Here is a 25,383-nt window from a genome sequence, read left to right as displayed (position 1 = left end):
AACACACAGTTAGTCACAGTCCCTGTCCCAGAGAGTTTTCAATCTAATTTATAAAATATGACTTTGAAAATGAGCAATTAGTAGGATTACAATCAAACCCTTCCTGCGCCAGGAAATGGGCTAATTTAGAGGGAAAGTTGGGGGGATGGGAGATTTCCTTGGCTTCCTTAGGGGATGGATGTGTGCAACCCCATGCACTCCCATCCACTTCTTGCTAGCCTTCTCTCAGCCTGCTTGAGGGGCTCATGTATTTCCCATCCTGATCTCTCCCCCCTACGCCCCCATCACCCCAGCAGATGTTTGATCCCTGTTCTGTGTACTGGGGTCAGAGGCAGCTGAGAAGAGCTGTATGGGAGGCAGGTCGGAAAATAAAGTTGCTGCTCCTGCTCCTGCCCTCCAGCTTTGGCACCTGGCTCCTCTGCCCTTGTAATGCAACCTTAGCTGGGGCTGACAGTCAGTGGGCCTTGCAGAGAAAGAGTGGGGCCCACATGCAAATAGAGGAATTCTTGCGCATGAGCGTTACGCGCACGTTGGGACGGGCTTTCGTCCCTTCCACCGCGGGCGGGCAGCAGTCTTCCCTCGGAGGAGGCGTGGGAGGATATGCAAATGAACGCCTGCCTTTCCTTCGTGACTGGAGAGAGGGCTGGAGGGGCGGGACCGGATATGTAAATTGCACCCGGCGTTCTGAAAGGGGGGAAGAGTGCTGCGTACGCAAATAGCAAACCGGCTTTTTTCATAAATTGCGCAGAGAGGGGTGGTGGGCGTGGCTCTCATGCAAATCTAACCCGGAGTTCTGCGAGCCGAGAGGAGGCGTGGCTGGAATGCTAATATGACCGAAGCTCTCTTCTAATTGGAGCTGGGGACAAGGCGAGGATGAGCATGCAAATATCGGAACCCACTCCTTTCCTCCTTCTCCCCCTCCCGTACCAGCCCCTCCTCCGGTTTAAAAGCAGCGGCGCCTGCGCACTGAGGGGAAATGAGGACTTAGTCTGTTACACAAGTGGCTGCTGTGTTGAGTGAGGGGGCTGCACTCTCCCTTCGGCCTCAGACTCTGCTGCTCCCAGGCGCCTCTGCTCCTGTGTAGGCCTCCCCACCAGCCGGCATGAGCGGGGACCAGCTGCACAACGACTCCCAGGTGAGGGACCCGCACGCACCCCCCCATATCCCCTCAGGCACTTGGGGCCCCAGTGGGGCCCTCCAGCCCCCCAAAATCCCCTCAGGCCCTTGGAGGTGCCCCTGGCCCCCCAGTATCCCTTGGGGCCACGGGGTGACCTCACCCCCATATCACCTTAGTGGGGGCGGCCCTCCCCCTCGCAGAGCTCTGGATCCCTAACCCCCTTGGCTCCCCCTCCCTATTTGCCCTCGGACACTTAGGGTGGGATGCCTTGATCACTGCCCCGCGGGCTCCTCCAGTCTCTGTGATTGGTGATTTCCCCATAGACACATAAAGGTCTGTAACCTCCCCCCCCGCCCCAAAAAAAAAAAAAATCCCAGCCAAGCCACACACGGGGGGATTTTTTTCTCCTGCCTTCCCTTTAAAAGACAGATCCAGAGAGGATGGGAATGTGCCCCCCCTTTTCATGCGGGGGAAGGGGTACCAGGGCAGGGGTGCCCCAGAGAATGGGTACATAAGCATGAGGGGGGACTTAAAATAGGTTGGGGGGAGGTTAAAACTTTGGGGCGCTAGGAAGTCTGAATTTCGCCCGCCCGCCCTTGATTTGTGGGGGGGGACCCCCCTCCCAATACGTGTCTGTGTGGGAAACGGACTGTGATTCGATTTCCTTCCTCTTCATTTAAAACTGCCCCCTGGATCAGGCTCTTTTACTGTTTTTGAAAACCTACATGATTTTTTTTTCACTCGCTTCCACTTGTCCTTGCAGATCGAGGCGGATTTCCGAGCGAACGGTGAGTCTCTGCCCCCCACCCCCGCCTTTTGGGGGCGATTTACCCCACTTTACCTCCCCTTTTCGCTCCCCCCCTCTTCTGTGTTACTGAGGATGGTAAAGGACAGACATGGCGTCCCAGAGACTAAGTCCCGTCTCCTCGCTCACCGGCCCCATTGTTCCCATCGAGCTGCCAAATGCTCCTGCTTCCGAGGGGCTTAGGCTCCACCCGACCCCCTCTTCTCCTAGTGGGGGCAATGCAGGCCCCAGATCCGGTCCCTCCGGGTTTCCTGGGGTCCCCTTTGGGCCCCGATTCCTCCCTGGAAAGTCGCCTTGTCGACGGTCAGGACTTAGTCTCTGCGCCATTTTCTTTTTCTCTCTCCTCTCTCTTCTGTGTGTGTCTCTTTCTTTCCTTCTCCTCCTACCCTGAGCTGCCGAGCAGGAGCCTCCTGCAGAGAAACACGGGAGAAATCATCACCTCCCGACCCACATACCCTCCCAGAGAAGGGGAAAGGCAAAGTTTTTAGGTTAAATAAATCACTAAGCAGCCTTTATTCCACCCACCCCTCTCTCTCCTCTTCAGTTTTGTTTCTTTCAGTCAATTCCTCTCATCCCCTAAAATGAAAGGTGGTTACAACATGTTGCTCTTTAAAAGATTCTGCTGCATCCATTTTAAGACCAGGATTATTTCTTTCTTTGCTGTTTAATTGATCTAACTTTACCTTATTGGGTAGAAAATTTTAATTTAAATAATTGCATTTTTTTTATTTTTAAAAAGGAGTGTAAGCAATTCCAGAAAGGTAGTCAGCATCACTTCAGAAAGTTTGCAAGTTGGTTGTTCATTTTTGGTGAATAGGTTGGAGGATCCCTGTAGGTGATTGCATTTCGGAGGATGGCTACCAATTTTTTGCATACTGCTGGGTCACATATTGGTTTTGGTTTTTTTCCAAACTGGTATATTTAAAAGTGGAGGGGGGGCGAGAGGGGGAGGTACAATTTGCCTCTGCATGCATATGTCACTGTCAAACAACTGGATTTACTTGAAGAGCTCTGTCTGTCCCCTAAGTAATGGGGATGGGAGGTTTGGGGGGGGGGGGGAAGGATGATGTGCCTGTTGTCTAAAAGTGTTTGCGTTCACTCCCCCTCTTTATTAAGGTGTTTTCATCTTGCCTCCCAATCCCATTGCATTAATACTGTTTTTATTATGCTGGGTTCTTGGCATTTGTAGTCATTGGACTGTTGTTCTGGACAATATGTTTGATGCCTAATTGCTTTGCAAACTGCTATACATGTAAATATTCACAAATATAAAATATTTGTGTATGCACATCTTTTTATATTCATGCACATAAATGCATTTTATAGATAATGTAAATGTGTATATAACAGAAGTATGCAGATACAAATATGCTATTTAAAAAAAATTTCCCCTCTACAGATAAAATAATATTTAATAAATAATTATTTTAAGGAAGATGAGAAGATAATTCATTCCCTGGAACTGTAATAAGAATTTTTAGAATTACTTTAGTATAAGTATGTCTATAAATATTTGTAACCTCCCTATGTAGGAAATATTTGCTTAAGGGTAAGGTTTTTTCTTGAGGAAAAAGCTCCACTTATATGCTGATTTAGATATGTGAAATAATGGACTCTCCTAGTCATACTTCTAGTGGACAATCTTAACAGTGTGTGTTTCCCCCCTCCACCCCCCCCCATATTAAGGCTGGCTGTACACTATTTTTATTGTTACCAATTAGGAGTGGTTTAGGGACATAGAGCACTTGACACCCTTCTGACTCTGTGGGTTTTTCTTGTCATCTCACAACTGCTGAAGGAAGTCTAGTACACAGATTTAAAGTAAGCATGTACCACATATCTCAGACAAAATGTATATAACTTGTGAATCAGATATGCCTGATGAATTTCAACCGATGAAGGTGTCATAGAACTCTTCCTTCCCATCATGATTCCAAGTCTTCCTTTGACTGTCATTAGTCTTCATTGTAGTTTTTCTCAAGCAACAGAAAGGCAAAATCTTCTGTGTTGAATGCTGCATTTGCTAGGCTTGTTAAGGGAGTAACGCTGTTGATAGTCCATGTCCTTTCTGACCTTGCCACCAAAGCTGAACCTACTTCAGGAACCTGCTGTCTCTTCTCTCTAAGGTTCTTTCATTCTTGCTTCCACTGTACAGTAGTACCTCTCACTTCTGTGTCAGACATTATCACGTGTTGTTATTATGGCCATGGGAGTCTGGGCTTTTATGTACTTCTTGTTTGGATCCTAGTTAGTTGCAAGAAGTAGAAATGGGTAGAAAGAATCCCATATACATTATTCTGAGCACTTAAAATTGGTTTGTACTTTAATGAGACTGTATAGAGCTGTTTGATGTTGTTGTTAGGAGGCAGGGCCTGGACAGAAGCTTAGGGCCCACAACTATTTACACTTAAAAGAGTGAAGGGAAGTATTTAGTCCTGAAAGAGTCAATGTGGTATTGACTACTCAATCCACATACTATATAAGCGTTAAGCAGACATACTTACTGTTGGAACAAAGAACTCTATGGTTTTTGTCGGTAATACAGTAGCTAAACACTTGTAATTATTCTTATTAAGACAGGAAACTTGGAATCTATGTCTATGACTATACCACTGTAATGTAATCACTTCAGATGTTACAACCCAAGCTAGGTGGGTGTGGATCCTCTAGTTAATGGGAGACATCCAATGTTCAAGGATGTTGGTGGTTCAATTTTTGGCACTATTATCTTTTAATAGGGGCTAAATTGATAGAGTAGCATGATGTTAGCATCAAGGGGTCCTAGAATCAAGGTCAAGTGTAAAATGGAAGTGCTGACCATTCTGATCACTAAAAATCCACGCCACTCCTAACAAGTGTGTCCCAAACCATTCTACCTTTGGTAATTGTATTTTGTGTAACTACCCAAATTCCCCCTGCCATTTAATTAGGATACGATATTTTTCTTCACCTGAAGTGTCTTCTGTTGTTGCTGTGCACTGTTAAGAATTTGCCATCTTTGGTTTTAGAAGTGGGTGAAGTGATTGGATCCTGTGTGTGTAAAAAGAAAAGGTGTACTTGTGGCACCTTAGAGACTAACCAATTTATTTGAGCATGAGCTTTCATGAGCTACAGCTCACTTCATCGGATGCATTCAGTGGAAAATAGTAATTGACAATCTTGTAAGTGGTGTGCTGTTTAAAACACCAACCTGAAGCGTATGTATTATCTGTGAATGGGGATAATACTGTCCTCCTTTGTAAAATGCTTTGAGATGTAAAGATGAGTAGTGCTATAAAAGAACTAAAAAACCATCCTCAAGATCTGAATGCAGTATAAAGAAAGTTTATTTCCTAGTAGGAAATATCTTAAAGTACATTTATGAAAATGGCACCTTCTTATTCAACAGATGTTACTACTTTTTACTCCTGTTAGCCTACAGAGACATTCTCGGTATGCAAGAACTACTAGCTGGATTCTTTTCTGGCTTTAGCTTAATCAATAGCATTGTTAACCAAGTTCCAGTTGAAGAACCTCTTATTGCTAATGGGCCAGAAGGAACCCATCTTGACTTTCAGTTCTCCTCTTGTGTTTGCAGAACATAGCAATTAGAAAAATCTTTGTTTGTAAAATGAACAAACTGGATATGGAGCATCTAAGATGTTCAACACCCACAATTTTATTTCTGCAGTATAAGACTATGTCTTGCATGCCTATTATTCTGTGTTCAGAACTCCTATTAAAATTTAATGGTGGTTTTGCATAAAAATTGTTAAGAGGAGGCCCTTCAGTGAATTTCCCCTTTTGTTGATTTAACTAAATATCTTAAGATGGGATTTAAGGCCAACGTCACTGCAGTAATCGGTGAAATACTAACTGGACTTGAGCACAAATTTTGATTGTCTGGCTGTGTGGAAGCTTATTTTTAGAAGCTGAATGTGCTTGAGTGAGAAGTGCTTCGTTTAATAGTTAACTTTAAAAATGCCAAAAGTGTGGAAAAGCAAGTATCTTGTCAGAAATTGACAGTTTTGTAGTGTTATCATGAGCATTAATAAGACAGTTTAGAGGCAGCTTTGTGTTGTGGGGGGAGCACTTGAAAAGGGGGTGAGAAATGGAAAAGAGAAATTTAAAATTAAATGGCATTGGAGTTGAGCAAATGCTTTGTAAGTGATGGACATTCAAAGGCCACTTTAGTATGTGGTGTTCTATCTTGCATGAAATGCACATTTCATTTAAGCTGACAGAGTTGGGCATGCGAAAAACGTGACTCAACAGAAAGGAGTAAACTTAAATATTAATTAAGTTTTTTCTTAGAAAAATAAGATTATACAAGATATTTTATTAATTTTTTTGATGCACACAGCACTGGTAGCAGTTGAGTGTTGCTAATGTTGCCAGGAAAGTAATGAGTTCAGGAAATGTCAGTCTGCTCTCTATTTTAATATATTTGTAATTATTAGGAAAAATCTTTTTTTCTTAAATCTCTTCCAGAAGACTTGTGAATAACAAGTGTATTAAAATTAAAATGTATTCTAAACTACAGTGGGGAGTAATTGTACCCTGTTAAGAGGAGTAGACTAGCGCTCAGGACTCCTGCTTGCTAAGTCACTGGCAGAAAGTGACCTTTGGCAAGTCACTTAATCTCTCTGCCTCCATTTCCTGTTCTGCAAATATGTGCGTGTTATTACACTTACCTGTTTGATCTTAACTTAAAAAGATGGAAAAACTCCAAGATTCTCAAAGCCATTTTTAGGTATCCCATTGACTGAAAATTATAAGGTACTTCATAGTTAGTTTAAAGAATAAGCTTGTACGTGACTCTGTTTAGTTGGATGTCATGCAGGTGTAGTTTTTTAATGAAGAGCAGAACTCCCTATGGAATTTAGTTCTATATGTACCTAAGCAATGTTGTTGCAGGCACTGCATAGCAGTAAATGAACCTGTAAAAACTAGTAAACTTGAAGCCAAGTCTCATACTGGGGCCTCTCTTCCACTCTCTGGATTCAGAGGCAAAACTCTCATTGACCTCCCTGGGAGCATGATGTAGTCGGCTGTCTTGGATCACAATCCAGAATATCTGACGTTAAAAAGACACAGTTTTAATACCATTTTTAAAACGTTTAAACATTTGTCTTGCTTGTCTGCAAATATCCTTCTCTCTTCTTGTGATAAATGCATGTTCTGAGCCCTAAGAAATGTAAGAATTGCAGTGCCATCATTTCCTAACTGAGATGTTTTCACAATGCAGGCACTTTTATAAGGGCCACACCGATCCTGTATTCAGATCAGCAGCAGTTGGGGTTGCTTGCAACACTTGATGAAAACTGCTCATCTTTGGTTTTTAAAAGCACTTTTTAATATTAACTCAACAGTTATTTTTAAACCTATGGTATCCCACAACATTGGTCCCAAACACTGTTGTTTACGATAGCATTATTGCAGTGTTTGGCGCTTATACTGTAGCATAGTTCTATAAGGAATGCTGCAGGCTTTGTTACAAATGAAACACTGTAGCAAGCTGGTTATTCCTAACATATGTCTCAGAAATATCAACTGCAAATTAAATTTAGTGAAATGTAAATTTTAAAAATTTGCTCCTGGTAATATCCTTTAAACATCATTATGCTGAGTAAAACTACTGTTTCATTATTGATGTTGAAATCTGTTGTGTTAATTTTTCTGGTGTATATGTGGGTAGCTTTCAGGTTAAAACTTGGTGCAAGACGGGAGAGCAGAGATACACGTTTCTATTAAGCTCAATCAATTTTGTTTCTGTTGTGTCCCAGCAAAACTCCCTAAAATGATTAAAGGTCTGTGTCAGGGACTAATGGGCCCACAGACTTTCTGCTTTGATAAAATACGTCTTAACATTGTAGCAATGAGAGGGGGGAAAAACACTATAAGGTAACTTCTGTTTATCTGCAGTGTTGGCCGCCTCATTTTTTATGTCCCATAAAAGCCATTCGTCGGCTGAGATGTCTTTTATGCAAAGTTTCAGATCTGTGCATGACTTCACATTTGAATTAGATATCCAGTTTATCAAGGATTTATAACATAAATTTTAATTTAACTTTAGCAAGCCAAACAGCACAACTGTAACTTCAGTTATTTGTTGGATAGACCACTGAATTCCAGCCTCCTCTTGAGCTGCGTGGTCAGTACAAATGGCAATGATATGTAATTATAGCAAGTACTTCACATCTCGTTGACCCAAATTCTTCTATTAGTGACTTCCCAGAATGCTTGTTAAAGCAATACCTGCTGAAATAACCCAAGCTCCTTGCATCAAGCCCCTGTTCTGTTTATGAAAGTGACGCTGGAGACAGATCCTCAGCTAGTGTAAATTGTCATTGCTCCTTTGTTGTTACATGTCTCCTTTGTTGTTACATGTTAAGGAGAGAGGCCGTGTTGAGATACAGGTGGCTTCTTTCTTTTTGAAAGGGAAAATTTTGAATAAGAAATAATCCCACCTTGGAAAATGTTGAGGACAAATCTTTGCTGATTTTTCTTATCTTTCAATTCTGCTTGAGCTGGCTCTGCTAATTTAATACTAGATATCCTTGTTAGGCAGGCGGTCATTAAGAAATATTTATTGCTTTGAACTGCCTTTGTGACTTCTAGTTTTATAAGAAAGTCCCACAATCCACACGATAGGAGTCGAATGCTATTTAGTGTTATGGCATTATATATATTCTTAGCTACATCTTTTTAAGGAATTTTATCCTGTGTCTTAATTATCCAGATATGAAAGAGACTATTGTTACATATTCAGTGTTTACAGCCTTACTCCCCTAGAGTGTCCTGTTTGATTTGACTAACACAGGCAAGTGACACGTGACAAATATGTGCAACCATGCCCCCCCCCCCCCCCCCCCGAATGACTGTTGGTTATAACCTGTTCGGCAATGTCAGCATTTAAGCAAGTATCATAATTAGACTTCAAAATGAATTCCCCATTAAGGTAACTTCAGGAGGGTTTCCTCTTAATGTTGTTTCAGTTTGATTGGAGAGTCAAAAGACAGCAGCATTCTGGGTTATATTTGTAAAGCTGCTTTACAGCAAGAAGGGCTAGGAGAAGACAAATAAAAAGGTGGAAGAATGTAGGTTCTGTCAACTACAATGAAATCTGTGAAGGAGAATGGCATTAATCGTTTGTTGTTGTCCTCGGACTCTTATTGACTGTCTGCTCTAGGGAACTTTTATTAAAAATAATTTCCACCGTACATGCCTCTGGTAGCATCCAGCATTTACAGCTGTTAGTTAAACTGCTGAAAAGCATGTTTAATTGATACAGTAGTTAAAAACCTCATCTGGCCAGGCAAGGGGAGACTTGCTCATTCTAGGGCTCCCATCACTGGTTCAGCTGAACTAGTCGTAGCTCTGGTAAGGAATTTTTGTTTTTAAATTCCCTGGTGTGAACAAGTCTATAGCAGCTAACGCAGGGGTTCTCAAACTGGGGGTTGGGACCCCTCAGAGAGTCACGAGGTTATTACATGGGGGGTCACGAGCTGTCAACCTCTACCCCAAACCTCACTTTGCCTCCAGGATTTATAATGGTGTTAAATATATAAAAAAAGTGTTCTTAATTTATAAGGGAGGTCGCACTTAGAGGCTTGCTGCGTGAAAGGGTTCACCAGTAAAAAAGTTGGAGAGCCTCTGATCCAACACATTCTTAGCATAGTGTTTGTAAAACTCCCTGGGCTGACGTAAATTCAGAATAATGCCTTTGACTTCAGCGTTATTCAGGTTTACCGTACTTTGAGATCAGAATCTGGCCCAAGTGGTGGTGTTTGTATGCACATCATTTTTTTTAATTGCTAATAATTGTAGCTGCTGCTGTTCCTGTTCACTGGTGACCCTGTAGGATCATGTGTCCTTGAAAAGGTGACTTGCAAAGGGGGGGGGGGTGAAATTGATGCATTGTGATATATAAAGAATGCCTGGAAGTTATTGGTTGGCTTTGGTGTGTGCATGCGTGCCCGTGTTTTTAAATTGAGAAATTCAGGTCCTGTTTGGATACCACGATGACTTAAATATTTACAGAATTGTGACATCAGATCCAAGACAGAAAGTTGAGCAATTGAGAGGGAAAGGGAATTTAACCAGACTTTTAAATACCTTTTTTTGTGTTTTGGGGTTTTTTTGTTAATACCTACTTAACTCCAGGGACTAAAATTTTGGCTAAAAATGTTTTTTTTTTTAAACCATCTTCCGATGGTTTAACAATAATATTCAATATAAAAGTTGTGTTAGAGCTAACAATAAACATCCTTCTCAGATCACCCAAACCAGTGGAGACCAGAGTTGACTCTCCTGTTATTGGTAAGGTAGTCAGTCGCAAGTGGAATGGGGTGAGCAGCCTTTTAGACCTTTATACCTCAAAGAAGCAAAAAAGGACAACAAACCACATTCTTCTTTCTTTGTTAAGCCCTTGGCAGGTCATCTTTAACAATTAATGAAGGGGAGAAGATGGGATCTGGAATGAGCAAAGATGATCAGGGAAGTGACGGTCCTTAAATGAATAGCATTGCTACTGACAGAAACTTGTAAGCTCTCAAATATGTAGGGAGAATATTTTTTCCATCATCTTACAGCACAGATATCAGATATTAACATATCGTATTTCTGTTCTTTTTATCCCTTGTCAAAGACAAATTGCAGAACAGTACCTCTTAATGTTATGTTTCAGAGTAGCAGCCGTGTTAGTCTGTATTCGCAAAAAGAAAAGGAGTACTTGTGGCACCTTAGAGACTAACCAATTTATTTGAGCATGAGCTTTCATGAGCTTCGTTTGGAAGAATCTTTGTTTAATCTGTTGCTTAAATCTTGATGGCTTTTTCAGTTGAAAGCAGCCTCTACAGCAGTTCAGTTTAGCCGGAGAAAATGTAGTTTGTCCTGGCAACTGCTGGGAAGTTGGAAACAGCTAGTTTCCAACATAAAGGAATTACAAGGTCAGACAGCATTGAACATGCTTTCCTCTTGCCTTTGGAAAGCTTTGGGGAAAGCATAATCTGTTTGAAATACTTATCCTGGTGGGATGGGGGCAGTGCAGGCTCAGATATGGGGAGAGACGTAGCGAGGCCAGTCATTGTTACTTGTCATTGGGCTTCAGGGAACAACTCTTATTCAAGAAAAACACATCTGTGCATCTAGTTAAATTATATAAATACTTTTTTGAAGTTGGAGGCGCTAATTTGTGGACAATATGATAGTTGCAGCATAAAGAGGGGAATGCACCGAGACAATAGAAAGTTGTTGTATTAAAGGGTTCCTGTCAGTCTCTCTTAGGGCCAAAAATAGTTTCCCAGGCAGATCCTGGTGAGTATCTTTTTAGATTCCTGGCTGGTATTTTTTGGTCATCCCAACCGTAAACCCACTTGTGCATTCAAATAATCTGCTACCATCATGACTTTAGTACAGTTTTGTGTGTGTGCTTTTTAAACTGTCACGTCTACAACAGTTGGCTGTAAAAATAACATTCAGCCTTATTGAGACACTACCTTTGGTACACTGAGAGGCTTGCTGAATGAGCTTCATGGTGCCCCTCTGAAGGAGTGAATCTGCATTTTATCACCAAAGTTCATGTAGATGGGTGCTTGTGTTAAAGATAGGAATTTTATCCTATGAATAACTTCATAGGTTCTGCATTTAGCAGACTTCTTTAAAACAGTAAATAGAGATCATTTTCTTCTTAAGGAAACCATAGTGTACACCCAACTTCACTAATCTCTGTTACACATCCTGGTCAAGACATCTTTTAGAGTCAGATTTCAGGGCCAGAAGGATCATCTAGATCACACATCTGTCCTCTCCAAAGATATTCTGTATAGTCAGGGTTTATTAATTGTGTGTGTGTGTTATATATTGACAGCTGTAGTATTTAGTGTCATTTAAAACACTTGACTATTTAAAAAGCACCTAAGATTTCAGGGAGAATTTAAGACTATTTTTCAATTCTACTATTTCTACATCTCTTATTTTCTGTACTACTTTCGCCTTACTTTAAGATGTTTATATGGAAATAGGATCTCTGTGTCTAAATACTTCATCCCCTGTTGCTATGTATTGTGCTTGCTAAAGTCCTAGTCCTTGATTTGCAATGTTTTATAAACTTCCACAGCAACCATTTGGGAATTTCACCAGTGGAGGATTATGCAATTTGAGGTAGGGAATGAACCATAGGAGTAAATGAATTTCTAGGCCTCATCTACATTGTGGATAAAGCTGTGTATAAAACCAGTTACTCTAAAGCTGTGTAAGACCCCATTCAGAGTACTTGTATGAGCACTGTTTGCCAGGCCACCGTGGACCAGGTCTAACCACTTAAGACTTCCTAAAGTACTGGTGGACTACGCTCTTGTGTAGATGTGGGACTTTTAAGATCTCATTTCTGTTCAAATGTTCAGAGTAAAGCACCACCAGGAAAGAGCTGTGGAATATTTTTAATATTTTTCATTACACATCAGCTGTACATTAAAGTGCAGCTGCATGGTAAAAGTTAGCAAAATAATTAATGGGAATTTAGCAGTCCCGAAGTATAGATAGCTTTTTATGTGTCTTGACATTTGTTACTTGTGCTCTACAGCCTAATGCTGCTCTTGACACATGAAAACTGAAGCTGCTAGGTGGGGACTGTTTGGGGCCTGGTTTTCTCCTTGTGTTGCTACTTCTATCGGCCTTAATTTTTTTGACAATTGCTTTTAAAATTCTGCTTTAAAATTCCACTTTAATATGTTCATGTGGGACTAGGTTCTCTTCCTGTTCCCCTCTAAATATTGGCAAGGTTTATATTGAAGATTTTTCATAAAAATGCATTCTTGGTCAGGTTTTATATTGCAATATTTGAATAAGGGCCAAATGCATTGAAACAGTTGTTCATCTTACTCTAAATTTGCAGTTTCTTGTTTGAGAGATATTTAAGATGTGGCCTAAAAAAAACCTGCTGCAGGTGGAGATGGAACATATCTCATTCAGTATACATTCCTGTTTGGGAGGTGAGTAAAGTTTGATTTTTAGATAGTTAGAGAAATAGTTGAGTAACATTGTGGTCTTTTAATTGGAAGTGTAAGGAATCTGTGGACTTAAACTATTTTGGTATTGCATAAGTAGCAGGAGAATGGCTTCTGTTTTTTCTTGTTGATGTCTGCAAGCAGAGTTTGAGAACACAGAAGTACACGTACTCTTAAACTTGCGTAAATGCCAAATAAGAAGGGTGTAGATAATGGACTACCAATGTGCGTGGGAGGTGGGATGGTTTGGAGGATTGATGTTCAATTTTGGAGTCTCTTCTAGTGGGTTGTTCTGAGGCTGACCAACGTCAGCTGAAAGTTACTCCCGTTGAATGGAGAATAATAGTCTGTGTGAAACAAGTTGTGTATTCTCAGTCCACGTCCAGTTTGTGTTATGGTTCTCAGATCACACCAGCTGCCACCATAGTTTCTAGTACTTGGCACTCTTGTGGACAGTGTTAGGGTATGTCTACATAGCAAGCAGAAACTGAAACAGTGAGTCTCAGAACCTGGGTCTATAGACTTGGGCTCGTGCTACAGTACTAACAGTAGCTATGTAAAGGCTTGAGCTGGAGTTTGGGCTCTGAAGCCTAGGGAGCGGAGTGGGTTTCAGAGCCTGAATGTGACTAGCATCTATCCAGCATACTTTCATCTACTGGTGCTGTTGCAAAGCCATAGCAAGTATGAGTAGGATACCTTATTAGAGAGGTAAAATGAAATAGTCGGGATGGGCATGTTCCAGTTCCAGCTTGCCTGGGAAGTTATGTTTACAGGTTAGACAAGTGCAGTCTTCTGGGAAACTCGAAGCATGAGCTATTTGGAGAGATCCTTGTGACACTATGGTTCATTACAACATGAGCAGTATACACAAAATGGAGGAATTGAGCAATATTAATGACCTACTCCAAGGTTAGTATGGCAGAGTTAACGACCACCAGATGGGGAGTAAAAAGCCACCTGCTCCTTTGCTGCAGACTCAGCATGCAATTAAAGCTATTAAAAATGATAACGTAAAGAGATATATCTCTTCTTGTAACATTTCCTTGTTCACTTTAAATGTCTTCAATATGAAAACGAATCACTTTTTTTACTAGTATTTCCCATCTAATACGTCCTTTTGTTGTAGAGTTGTTCATGAATGACTGTGTAAGCTGGGAGTAGAAGTTAAAGTATTCAAGCATTTTATTTCAGAAGAAGAAGTAGAAGAAGAAGAGGAGCAAATCCTATTCAGAAACTTACACGCACTCTGCAAACAGCTCTAGAGACAATAGGTCCATGCACACTTGTGCATGTGCTGCAAGTGTGTGGATGGATGTATGTATGTATTTATTTTAAAACAACTGAAAGTTTTCTTTCTCCAGTGTTTCCCTGTCCTGGGCCAGCCAAGTGAGTGTGATTGTTCCTTAGAGTAGGGGGAGACAGATACTAATCAGAGCTGGGGTAGCACTACTCCCCTGTGTCTGGTGCTTGCGGGCTGTCATCCTTGAATTGGTTTGTTCCAGCAGGGGAAAGCAACCTCCCCAGCTGTCTGGGATATTTTTTGCTGAGGAGAGCTGAGTTGCATGCGCTCTGAGAATGTTGTGCATTCTCTTTAGAATTGTAGGACTGCAAGGGACCTCGAGAGGTCATCTAGTCCAGGGGTTCTCAACGTTTTTCTTTCTGAGGTCCCCTGAACATGCTATAAAAACTGCATGGCCCCTCTGTGCCACAACAACTGTCTTTTTTGCACATAAAAGCCAGGGCCAACATTGGGGGGTAGGAAGCAGGGCAGTTCCACGTGGCCCCATGCCACAGGGGTCCTCGCTAAGCCTAGGCTTCAGCTTCAGCCCCGGGTGGCAGGGCTTCAGCTTTCTGATCCGTGCACCAGTGAGTCTAACACTGGCCCTGCTTGGCAGACCCTCTGAAACCTGCTTGCGGCCCCCAATGGGGCCTCGGACCCCTGGTAGAGAACTGCTGATCTAGTCCAGTCCCCTGCACTCATGGCAGCACTAAGTATTATCTAGACTATCCCTGACGGATGTTTTTCTAACCTGCTTTTAAAAATCTCCAATGATGGAGATTCCACAGCCTCCGTGACAGTTAGGAAGTGTGCCCTAATGTCGTACCTGAACCACCCTTGCTGCAATTTAAGCCCATTGCTTTTTGTCCTATCAAAGGTTAAAGAGAACAATTTTTCTCCCTCCTCCTTGTAACAACCTTTTATGTACTTGAAACTGTTATGTGCCCTCTGAGTCTTCTCTTCTCCAGACTTTTTCCTTGCCGGCCTCCACCACCACTCAGGAATCTCTTCAAAGGACACAGAGGCACATCTTAGTCATACTCCCTGTTGTATGTGCTGAATGGCCTTTTGTTAGGACAGCTTGCTATGTTTTATTAAAATAGGTTTAAATCAAAGATGCAATCTTTTATTTTTATAGCTGCAGAAATGTTTTGGTTTTTTTAATATTCTAGTTAGTTATAAAGAATTAACTGGCATCTTGCTGTATTGTTTGCATCCTCAGATACTTACATGTAGGCACTAATCTTAAATGCACATGTAGGTTTATATGGTCTGTTTAAATAAACTCTAAAGAAGAAATATGCCAATACAAAAAGTGCCAAGCATTCAAATACTTGGGTGTGTTAACTGTCTCTTACTGGGGGAAAGTAGCTAATGGGGGTGTGACTATGCTTGGCCCCGGTCTGCAGTTTCCTCTGTTTGATGATGTGCTGAATTGGATCTCCTATTAGGTTCTCTTCTTGCCCTGTATGCTGCTCCTGCAAGCTGAAACACTTGAATTGCTAACAGTCCATCAGCCCCAGGCTTCGTGGTTGAAGGAAGAGGTGACAGCTCTACCTCCTCAGAGATTGTGCCTCCTATGTCCAGTATCTGTTGTTCCACTCATTCCTTTCAATGAGTTAAAAAGTGTCCCTATTTTCTCCACACATGTCCCTATGTATATATCTTAAAGCATACACACTCAACAGCATTTATCTTTCTCATGAGCCTATCAGCTTTTTCTCAGAGCTGTCTTCACACTGAAACTGACCTGTTCAGTGCACAGTGTATTAGAACATATGAATGACCATACTGGGTCAGATTAATGGTCCATCTAGCCCAGTATCCTGTTTTCCAACCGTGGCTGGTGCAAGATGCTTCAGATGGAATTATTGAGAGAACCATCCCATCATATAGTTCCAGCTTCTGGCAGTCAGAGGTTTAGGGACACCCAGTTATTGATGGTCCCTATGCAACCCCATGCTCTGGATGTCCTTAAATTTCTGACTGCCAGAAGCTGGGCTATATAGCCATTTATGGACCCCATCAGTTTGTATGTATAGTTGGATTATATTTTCCAATGGCTTAAATTTGCACTTAACATTGAATGTCATCTCCAGTTTTGTTGCCCAATAACATTGTTTTGTGAGATTAAATGAGTTACTTTCAGTATCCATAGGATTGATTGGATCAGCCATGAATTAATCTGTTCTTGGATTTTGTCCATAGCTCATCTCTTTACTTCATTAGAATGACAAAGAATCATCAGGCACTAAGGAAGAGCATTTTCAAGGCCTTGATGTAGTATAGATATAATCCATCTAAGGCTTATATTTCACATAGATTGCTTTTGGAAGAATACATTAGCTGAATTGTTTCTTGTAAAATGATTTCTTGTTCTTGAGAAATCTATCTTTGTGCAACTGTGTTCACGATAAACTAAATGATTGCATTCTTTGCTAAATTCAAGGCTAGCTTTTTAAAAATTTGTTTTCCCTTTGTAAATACGGGGTTTTCTTCATCTTGTTACCTTTCTCTTTACACTGGATTCTAGAGAGTTCGAGGTATTCCAGTGCCCAGGAGCCCATTGCTTTAGCCATAACCAAAGACAGCAAGCCCCAAATCAAGCCGTCCATATCCAATCCCAGTATTCCTTTGTGAGCTGTTTTAGCTAGTGTTAACGTTTTGGGAGGATGGTGAAAAACTTTTTGGATCTCACTTTTAATCATCATTATAAAGCTTGGGGTAATGAGTGTGGGAAGGAGAAGTGTCTAGCATTTTGCACTTGGCAAATGTGTTTAGCTTTCGAATGGAGCGGATATAAGCATGCTGGTTTTATTTAGTAAGTACAGTTTTAGTAGTGTCTTTTCATGCTAGAACATCTTTCTTTTGTGCACTAGCCTGATTGCTTAATCTCAGTTCATCTCTGGAAATAGTGTTTCACTATACTAAGGAAGTTTTCACTCTTTAAATACAGCAGAAACCGTTGAATAATTTCGTGTTAGAAAAAAAATACAATAAAAGCTGTTTTATCCAGCATGTTGCGGGAATGGCGGATGCTGGTAAGTGAGAAATTCCGGTTAACTGAGAGGGAGGGAGCTTGAGCACGGGAGGGGGCTCGGGGCAGCGGGTTGGGCATGGAAGGGGTTTCGGAGTGCCGGATCTAGGGGGCGCTCACCTTGGGCAGCTCCCTGCAAGCGGCGACCTGTCCCCGCTGCTCCTAGGAGGAGGTGCAACAGGTGGCTCTGTGTGCTGCCTCTGCCCACAGGCGCCGCCCCCTCAGCTCCCATTGGCCTCAGTTCCCAGCTAGTGAGAGCTGTGGAGCTAGTACTTAGGGAGGGGCAGCACCTAGGAGCAGCCAGGATAGGTCACTGCTTGGGAGGAGGGTAAAAAACCTTTTTTGTTAGTCTTCACTTTAAAGCAGATTAAAGATTCAGACCAACTCACCCAAGGGTATCGGTGTAGTGGTTGGAGATATAAAAATGGATCAGTACTTCTGTGGGATTTTTAGGTTTCTCTTTATTTATTTATTTTTGTTATTCTGTGTCCCCAAATCAGATTACAGCTCAGGAATTTGAAAATGGCACATGCCAGGAATTGGTTCTGAAGACTGAGCAGTTTAAAAAAAAATTTTTGGAGGGGGGACACAAGCAGGGTTTGAAAAATCAAAATATTACTTTGAACAGTGCTGCTACTGTTAGAATTAGTGCTATGTGATCTCCTAAATCCTGTGGTCTGAATCTCAACTTGCAATGATGCTCTATCTGCGATTAATTGGCAAAAAAAAGTTGCTGAAAGCAGGTTGGTGTTTCTAAAGGGCAATAACCTGGATATTGATTGTCAAACATTTCCTTGTTTACTCTGAGTCAGATGAGACGATGGGAGGGGATGTCAGAAAATGCAATGTCTATTGACATTTCTGGATAATTTCTGATTCCAAATTAATCTTGTATGACAGGGCTGATTTTGAGATGTATATAGCCCACTGAGAGAGCAACCTTTAGGGAACTTCTGGCTGTAATAAATACAGCATTATTTAATGTAAATGTACTTCTTTTTTGTTTTTAGGCTTGGTGCATTATTCTTTTTTCTTAGTAAACTGAGGAATTAATATTGTTTAGCTTTAGAAAACAGTCATCTTTGGCTATGTTTTCACTGCAAGAAATTGCATTTTGATATCAAGATAGCTATCTTGAGTTTAAAAAACACCATTTTTGGCGGTGAAGAAAAAGCCTGCACCTCACACTTGATTTGTTACTCCAGTCAGGAATATTTCTCTTGAGCAGAGAGAAGGAGCTCAGGCGCTGAAATACTACAGTGAAGAGCACGTTTAAAAAAAATATATATAGAATAGACATCCAAATTATGTGATGTAGACAAATGTCCTTTAGAAACTAGGTTTAGCTCATTCCCAAAGGGGGATGAAACCAGATCTCCACAAGTGAAAGTTAGTGTTATGACCTATTCTGTCATCCAGCCTCCCACTTTGTCTCTTATTCAGGGAGAACTTTATTTTGGGATGGGATGTTAAGATAATCTTAAAAGTGCATCACAAGAATAATTTTTCACTTATTGATATTCTAAGAATATATAAAAATTCCTTTTTATTGTACCTGTACCACATCTCACTATCTACTCCTTCCTGGACCCTTAATACTTAGTGGTGGTTGTTCCAAAACAGTGATCTGAAGTTAAGAAGTAAAACTGACTTAAGGCAGCTCTTCTTATCTCCCAAAGGAAGCAGATAGCTTTAAAGAAAAATAGGTACACTTCTTTAAAACTTTCGAATGGCCTAACAGAAATACATCTACACTCTATTGACATATTAAGAGTATCTGGCTTCTGGAGTTTCAGAAATCACTGCAGCTGTTTTCAGAGACTTCTCTTCTGATGCTGTTGAATAAACAGCAGTTTGCTAGTCTGAATGGTTGTGAGCTATGACTTCCTGCCTTCAGGAGAGAACAATGAAGGTATGCTCTCAGTCCTAGAAGCAGTCCCGTCCAGTCTGAAACACATTGACAGGGCAATGGAGGAGAGGTTTGTGCTGCTGCTTCCTCTGATGTATGTCTAGGTACAAAACAAGTAAAATGATTTCAGTGTCTAGAGCTTTCAAACTGTCATCTTTCCTGAGCATTCAGTGGATGTGAAAACATTAAAATACACATGCACTTAATTTTGATTTTTATGTAAAGATCATCATAAGGCAGCCACTCAAAGCTCTGAGCGTCCTAACACTTAAAATTCACAACCAAATTGTTTAAAAACTGACTGCGTATGCAAACTGCTCACTGCATGTTTTGACTATAAGGACAACAGACATAACCACCAGAATTGTTAAATGACCCCCTATAACTTTCCCATCTCTGTCCCCAAATGCACATGTGGAAAGAGCTATTCTCTTTCTCCCCCATCTCACAAATATTTGTGTGCAAACAAGCTATTTCGGTTGATTGCTTTTCTCTTCAGATTCCTCTGGAAGAGAATAACAAACGGCCCTTATTGCTCGGGCTTACTTCAGTAATTTACTCCTGGGAGAATTCTGCGCCACTGTGCAGTGCAGAAATTAATGTGGTTTTTTTTGCACATAATTTCATTTTCCCCCTTAGAAATGGGCTGCAGTGCTGCTGGCCGCCGCTAGGGTCCGCTGGATCCATCAGAGCCCAGCTCACACACAGAAAACACTGCAGGCGGGGGGAAGGGGAGAGAGTAGAGAGTTCTGAGTAGCTGCAGCTCCCTGCACACCTTGAGGGAAGGGGATGGTGGCTCAGGAAACTCCACACAAACCTGTGACCCAGCAACAGACTTTGTGTCCTTCTGGATCCCTGGATGATAGGGGGATGGGTGTCTGGGCTCGGGGGCGGGGGGGAGACAGCTAGGTTCTGGAGCGGGTTCAGGTGTATTGGCTGGGGTCCTTGCAGCTGGACTTGGGGGGGAGGCGGAGGGGCAGAGAAACAAGAACTGGGCTGTCATAGGGGTTTCTTTAATTCTGTATACCTGTGTGACTTTTTCTGTGTGTCTGTATTGTTACAGATATACTTGCTGGCAGGTATTTTGAAATAAATTACCACAATAATTGAAACTGGTGATTCATGATTATGTAGTGTTATTTTGACAAATAAAAATTGCAGAATTTTGGGGGGGGGGGGGCAGAATTCCCCCAGGAATAGTAATTCCTTGAGATCTAGGAGCTGTGCTTGTTATTGCTTAATGATTTAACACCTACAGTAATAGCACAGAACTTCAAAGCTAAGGTTGTCTGACTACTACTTCTCCCTGCATCCTTGTCCCCTCCTCCCCCAAAGAAATTATAGCCACTTCAGAAAGCGGTGTGCCCTCTTCTCAGTCAGCACTGAACCACTACTCCATCTTACTGTTTAGTGCGCTTTGCTTGGAGATGGTCTGTAGTGGCTGAGATATAAAACAGGAACACAGTTTTACAATGCCCAATAGTGGAGAAAATAGTGGACTGCATTTCTTTCCCTTTGGAAGGGTATGTCTTCCCTGCAAAGTTGATTCAGATGACTGACACTCAGTTGGTGTAGCTGGAATGAGAACAGTCACACTGCATAGTTGTTAATAATACCCCTGATGGGACCGCTAGCTCAGGTATAAAGCATCACCATATAAGTGAGAGGGGCTTTAATGTGCGGTGTTGGGGCAGTAAGAACATAAGTACTCAAGAAAAAACCTGAGTTAACTCTGTAGTGAAGACAAGCGCCGAGTGAGATAACTTAATGGGGCTGTCTAGCTCTTCTGGAACAAATTTAGACAAACTTTCGCCCCAATCAGATCAGCATGTGGATGGCTCCTCTTGTGTGGAGCGAGTCCCATTGATGTCAGCAGGTTTCTGCATAGATGCAGGGATCTGCACTAGTGGATTCGGTTGCAGGATCAGAGTATAATCTTATATTTCTGGAAACAACAGGATTGACCTGCAAAAAGAATTAAAAACAAAAACAAAACTTGAATTTCTACTAAGCCCATCCTGATCTTTTAGCCACAATTCATACTCTGATCATGCTCAGCAATGAAGCTATAAACTATTTCCAATAGTGCATCTCCTTGCAGCTCTTGACAAAGTATGTAGGAGACCAGTAATGCCTGAGGCCGAGTCATGCCTACTACAACCTCTCTATAGAGAGAGATTTAAAAAATAATCATATATCACTGTAATCTCTTCACTGGGAATGTTGCATATGTTTCAGTCTAGAGTGGCTCCCCTGTATATACCATGGGTGAAATCCTGACCCTAATGAAGTTAGTTTTTTCGCTGACTTCACTGTGTTCTGGATTTCACCCTGTGTTTTCTTGTTCCTCAGTGAAGTTCTTACTTGGAGGACACCCTGTTCTGGATCAAGCCCAAGGTATACAGAGGTATCTGACATGTCCTTGCCTTGCGTTAGTATGAATACGAGCACTATTTGAGGCGCTCTTGAGACACAAGCGTGGCCCTGCTGCTGAAACAGGGCTTAATGAAAGCTTTACAAATATCTTTTTAGTGTGTCCAAAAATGTTAGCCATTTAAGATATTTGTGCTGTACGGAGAGCAAGTGAAAATATTTTTCTAGTTTAATACAAACACTGTTACAGTGTAATTATTCTTGACAATAGAGCAGATTTCCTGTTGGTTGAAGTACCATTAAAACCAAAACTTTCTTCAGATTCTCAATCTCTTTTTGGAAATTTGACTGATGCTAGGAACTGTGTCGTTCCTCACCTTTTCTAATGATGAGGTATGCAGTCAGTTACATTATAGTGAATAAAGATGGAAAACTCCTATTAGGTTAAGTCTGTGCCTCGACAAGGATAGGATACAGTCCATAAAGTTCTGTCTTCCTCTCACTGCATTTGTGCAGTGCCAAATACTCAGTTGTCAATAAATAGTAATAGTCCCTGATATAGGTTGTGCCAACTGATACTACACTAAATCTTAGGTGTATGGCCAAGAAGCCATCCTTTTCATCTAGTGATGGTTTACACTGCACTTAGCTTGCAAGAGTTCTGATTTAAAAAACAAAGGACTTTACACAGTCATCCAGGAGCTGAAGGGTTAACTGGGCCATTTTGCTTTTGATTCTGAAGTAAAGGACACATTATCTCCTGCAGTTGGCTGATTGCTCTGAAGTCTAAACGTGGCTGTGATGTTGCAATAGCTTCTGCATGGGGAACACTTCTGGAAAACTGAAGAGCAGAATTTATATAGATGAGGAAGTGCTTGTAATTACTGCATGTCATTCTTGCTGTGAGCGTGACTCCAAAGACTCCTGGCACTTCCTTTGTATTCCTATTTGCATGTGTTTCTTTCTCCCTCTTTCTCTGTATGGAGAAAGAATGTCACTAGCATGTATTGGGATATTTTGTCAATGAAGAATGAAATAAAAGTTCTTTGCTAAAGCTTTGGCTTTGTATTAAGGGGTCATTTCAAAGTCTGACTGGCCTGATATTGTACTAACTCAGAATTGGATAAGTGTCTTTCACATTGTCCCACTAATCCCCCAAATTCTATTTTTCTTCAACATTTAAACTAAAATTCCATTCGTGTGTGATCCTACATAAACCACTGCCCGGCCCTTGGTTTCTCAGTAGGTATAATTGTTCTTGCTGTGCTTGTTTGCTGCATTTAGCTCAGAGGTGAGGAATATAACTTCAGGGGTGAGGGGAGGAACTCAATATTCTGGTAAAGATTTGACACTTCATGGATTTAAAAAAATGCCCCCAGAGAACCTCCTTTTATCATTTTTGTTTTATTTTTTAATGCAGTTATTTCTTTGTACATAATTCTACATTTGTACGTTCAGCTTCCATGATAGAGATTTCACCACAGTACTTGTATTAGGTGAATTGAAAAAAACAATTTCTTTAGTTTTTTACAGTGCAAATATTTGTAATAAAAAATAAATATAAAGTGAGCACTGTACAGTTTGTATTCTGTGTTGTAATTGAAATCAATATATTTGAAAATGTAGAAAACATCTAAAAATATTTCATAAACGTCAATTGGTATTCTATTGTTTAACAGTGCAATTAATCATGATTAATTTTTTTGAGTTAATTGTGTGAGTTAACTGTGATTGACAGCCCTAAATATTTCCTAATGTAAATTTCTTAGGCTCCTAGACCAAATCCAGACCATGGGACTCATTCCTGTAGTATTTGAATATCTCACAATCTTGAATGCATCTCTCTTCACAATATCCCTGACCAGTAGGGAGGTATTTTTACATAATTTTACTAAGTGACTTACCCAAGGTCACACGCGAAGTTTGTGGTAAAGCAGGAACTTTGAACCCAGGTCTCCTAAGTCTTGGGCTAGTGACCTAACCACTAAGCCATCCTTCCTCTCTATGGACTGGCTACTTTCCCACTGCCTCTTGCTAAAATACCTACCTGCTACGGGCTTGTTCACGTTATTAAAATTCCAATGTAACCTGCTACGGGCTTGTTCACGTTATTAAAATTCCAGTGTAACCTGAGTTCAGGCTGACTTCTTCAACTTTTGGTATCCTGGAGTCTTCAGTCACACAAAGGGTGGGTATTAGTGATCACTGCTCGCTCTTTATTTCTGGCCAATTAAACCGATTTTCACCCATTTTTTAATTTTTGTAATAATCACCAATATATTGGCAGGAAATTGTAAACAAAGTGAACACCAAAAATGAAGGGTCTTGTTTATATAGCACCTTAAAGTGTGAGTGAGAATTTACCCTCGTAGTCTTCACTGGGGTGCAGTGTAGGCAAGACCTTAGAGTGGCTGGTTCTAGTTCTTCAGAGTCTGTGTGGCCCATCCTGGGGGAGGGTGAAGGAGACGGGACGACTGGTAAAGCACAGCAATGGGAAATATAGGGGGTTTAAAATCTAAGACTAACAAAAAGTGCTGATTCTATGGATTCTTTCCCTTATTGAAAAGACAGTGTCGTATCAAAATTCTGTGCCACAAAAGTACCTGGTATCTGCCTTTATCCCATTGTACCTGACCAGGGGCAGAATCCTGGGGACTCTGGAACTCTAACTACAGGGCCATGTTAGACTTTTAGCAGGATACAAGACCATAGGTCTCATCCTGCTCCCATTACATTCACTGATAAAATCTGCCTTCAGGGAGAGCAAGACTCCGCTCCATGTCTTGTAGCCAATATATTCCACCGTTGATGACCATCTTTCATACATGTCAGTACTGTCTGTCACCTGCTGGGTCTGCTTAATGAACAGGAAATCTAGAGGCAGAGGATTCTTGGAGTCTGTGTGTCTCTAGTTGGGGGATTTAGACTGGAGATGCTAGATTTCCTTGTCGTCTTCACTTAAGAAAAATAAAAACACTTTGGGAGCACTGTCATGCTGCTCGTTAATTTAGGAAGTTCCTATTTTGATTATTCTGCCAATCTACCTTGTTTATCCTGAAATTATCACTGGTTTATTTTTGTATTCTTTCTGTTCTAGTGGGTCTAGAAAATAGATGATTTGAGTTTCAAAAGCAGCATCAGTCGTTAGCATTATTCTGGTTCTGAGGCTTGTTATCTCCTGTGTGGGGTTTTCTGTGTTCTCCTTACAGTTTATTCCAGCATTTATTTTGATTTATAATTATTGCACAGTGAAGTGGAAATCTTCCGTCTTGTGATCCAGTTTAAGGAAGGGAGAACTGAGATGTCTACCCCAACCATCACTTGGAATATAACAGACCCCTTTAAACTAACCAATCTGAACTGGAGATGAGCAGAAATAAAATGGGTCTGAATAGATCTGTATTGTTTTAATTAGACCGCAAAAGAGTCTAATAGGCTTTAGAAATACTGAGCGTCTTCCCATTTCATTGAGGCCAGCCAGTTCTTCCCTGATCCCTGTGTATGGATGTGATTTTATTAGCTGTGGGCTAGAGGTAATCTGGAGTAGTGTTCATTGTAGGAATACTTTCGAACTCGATTGGTTAAGGGTCACACTTCAGGCTGCTCTTGAAAGAAAGCCTTTTAAGCATGTTGCTTCTAACTGAGCAAGTAGGAGCCTAGTAAATTTGCTTCAACAGCTCTAAAACTATTTTCTTCCTTGGGACATAGTAGTGCTTGAAAATAAAAGTCCACTCTCTTCTTCAATCTAGTTTTTCTTATTGAGCAAACGTTGTTTTCATCTTCCCCAGTGTTTCTAATGGAGCAAAAATTGGCATGGTTCCCCACTTAAAATCCAGAGAACTATCCAGTCCCACATAATTTAAGGTGAATCAGAA

The 25,383-nt window shown here is 41.2% G+C and overlaps 1 protein-coding gene across 2 annotated transcripts in view; it reads left to right on the top strand.

The window, feature by feature from the left end:
- Positions 1–949: 949 nt before the first annotated feature.
- Positions 950–25,383, top strand: part of TOP1 (DNA topoisomerase I) — an 88,360-nt gene continuing 63,926 nt past the window's right edge. For both annotated transcript variants that reach the window (XR_012154700.1, XM_073309736.1), the window contains exons 1-2: positions 950–1,135; positions 1,881–1,905. Coding sequence is in view for 1 of the 2 variants with exons in the window: in XM_073309736.1 (XP_073165837.1) it covers positions 1,103–1,135; positions 1,881–1,905 (58 nt within the window). In the remaining variant the exon portion in view is untranslated. The remainder of the gene's footprint in view (positions 1,136–1,880; positions 1,906–25,383) is intronic.

Source organism: Lepidochelys kempii, chromosome 13 (genome assembly GCF_965140265.1).
Source record: "Lepidochelys kempii isolate rLepKem1 chromosome 13, rLepKem1.hap2, whole genome shotgun sequence".
Taxonomy (NCBI): Eukaryota; Metazoa; Chordata; order Testudines; family Cheloniidae; genus Lepidochelys; species Lepidochelys kempii.
This window is presented reverse-complemented; position numbering and strand designations above follow the sequence as displayed.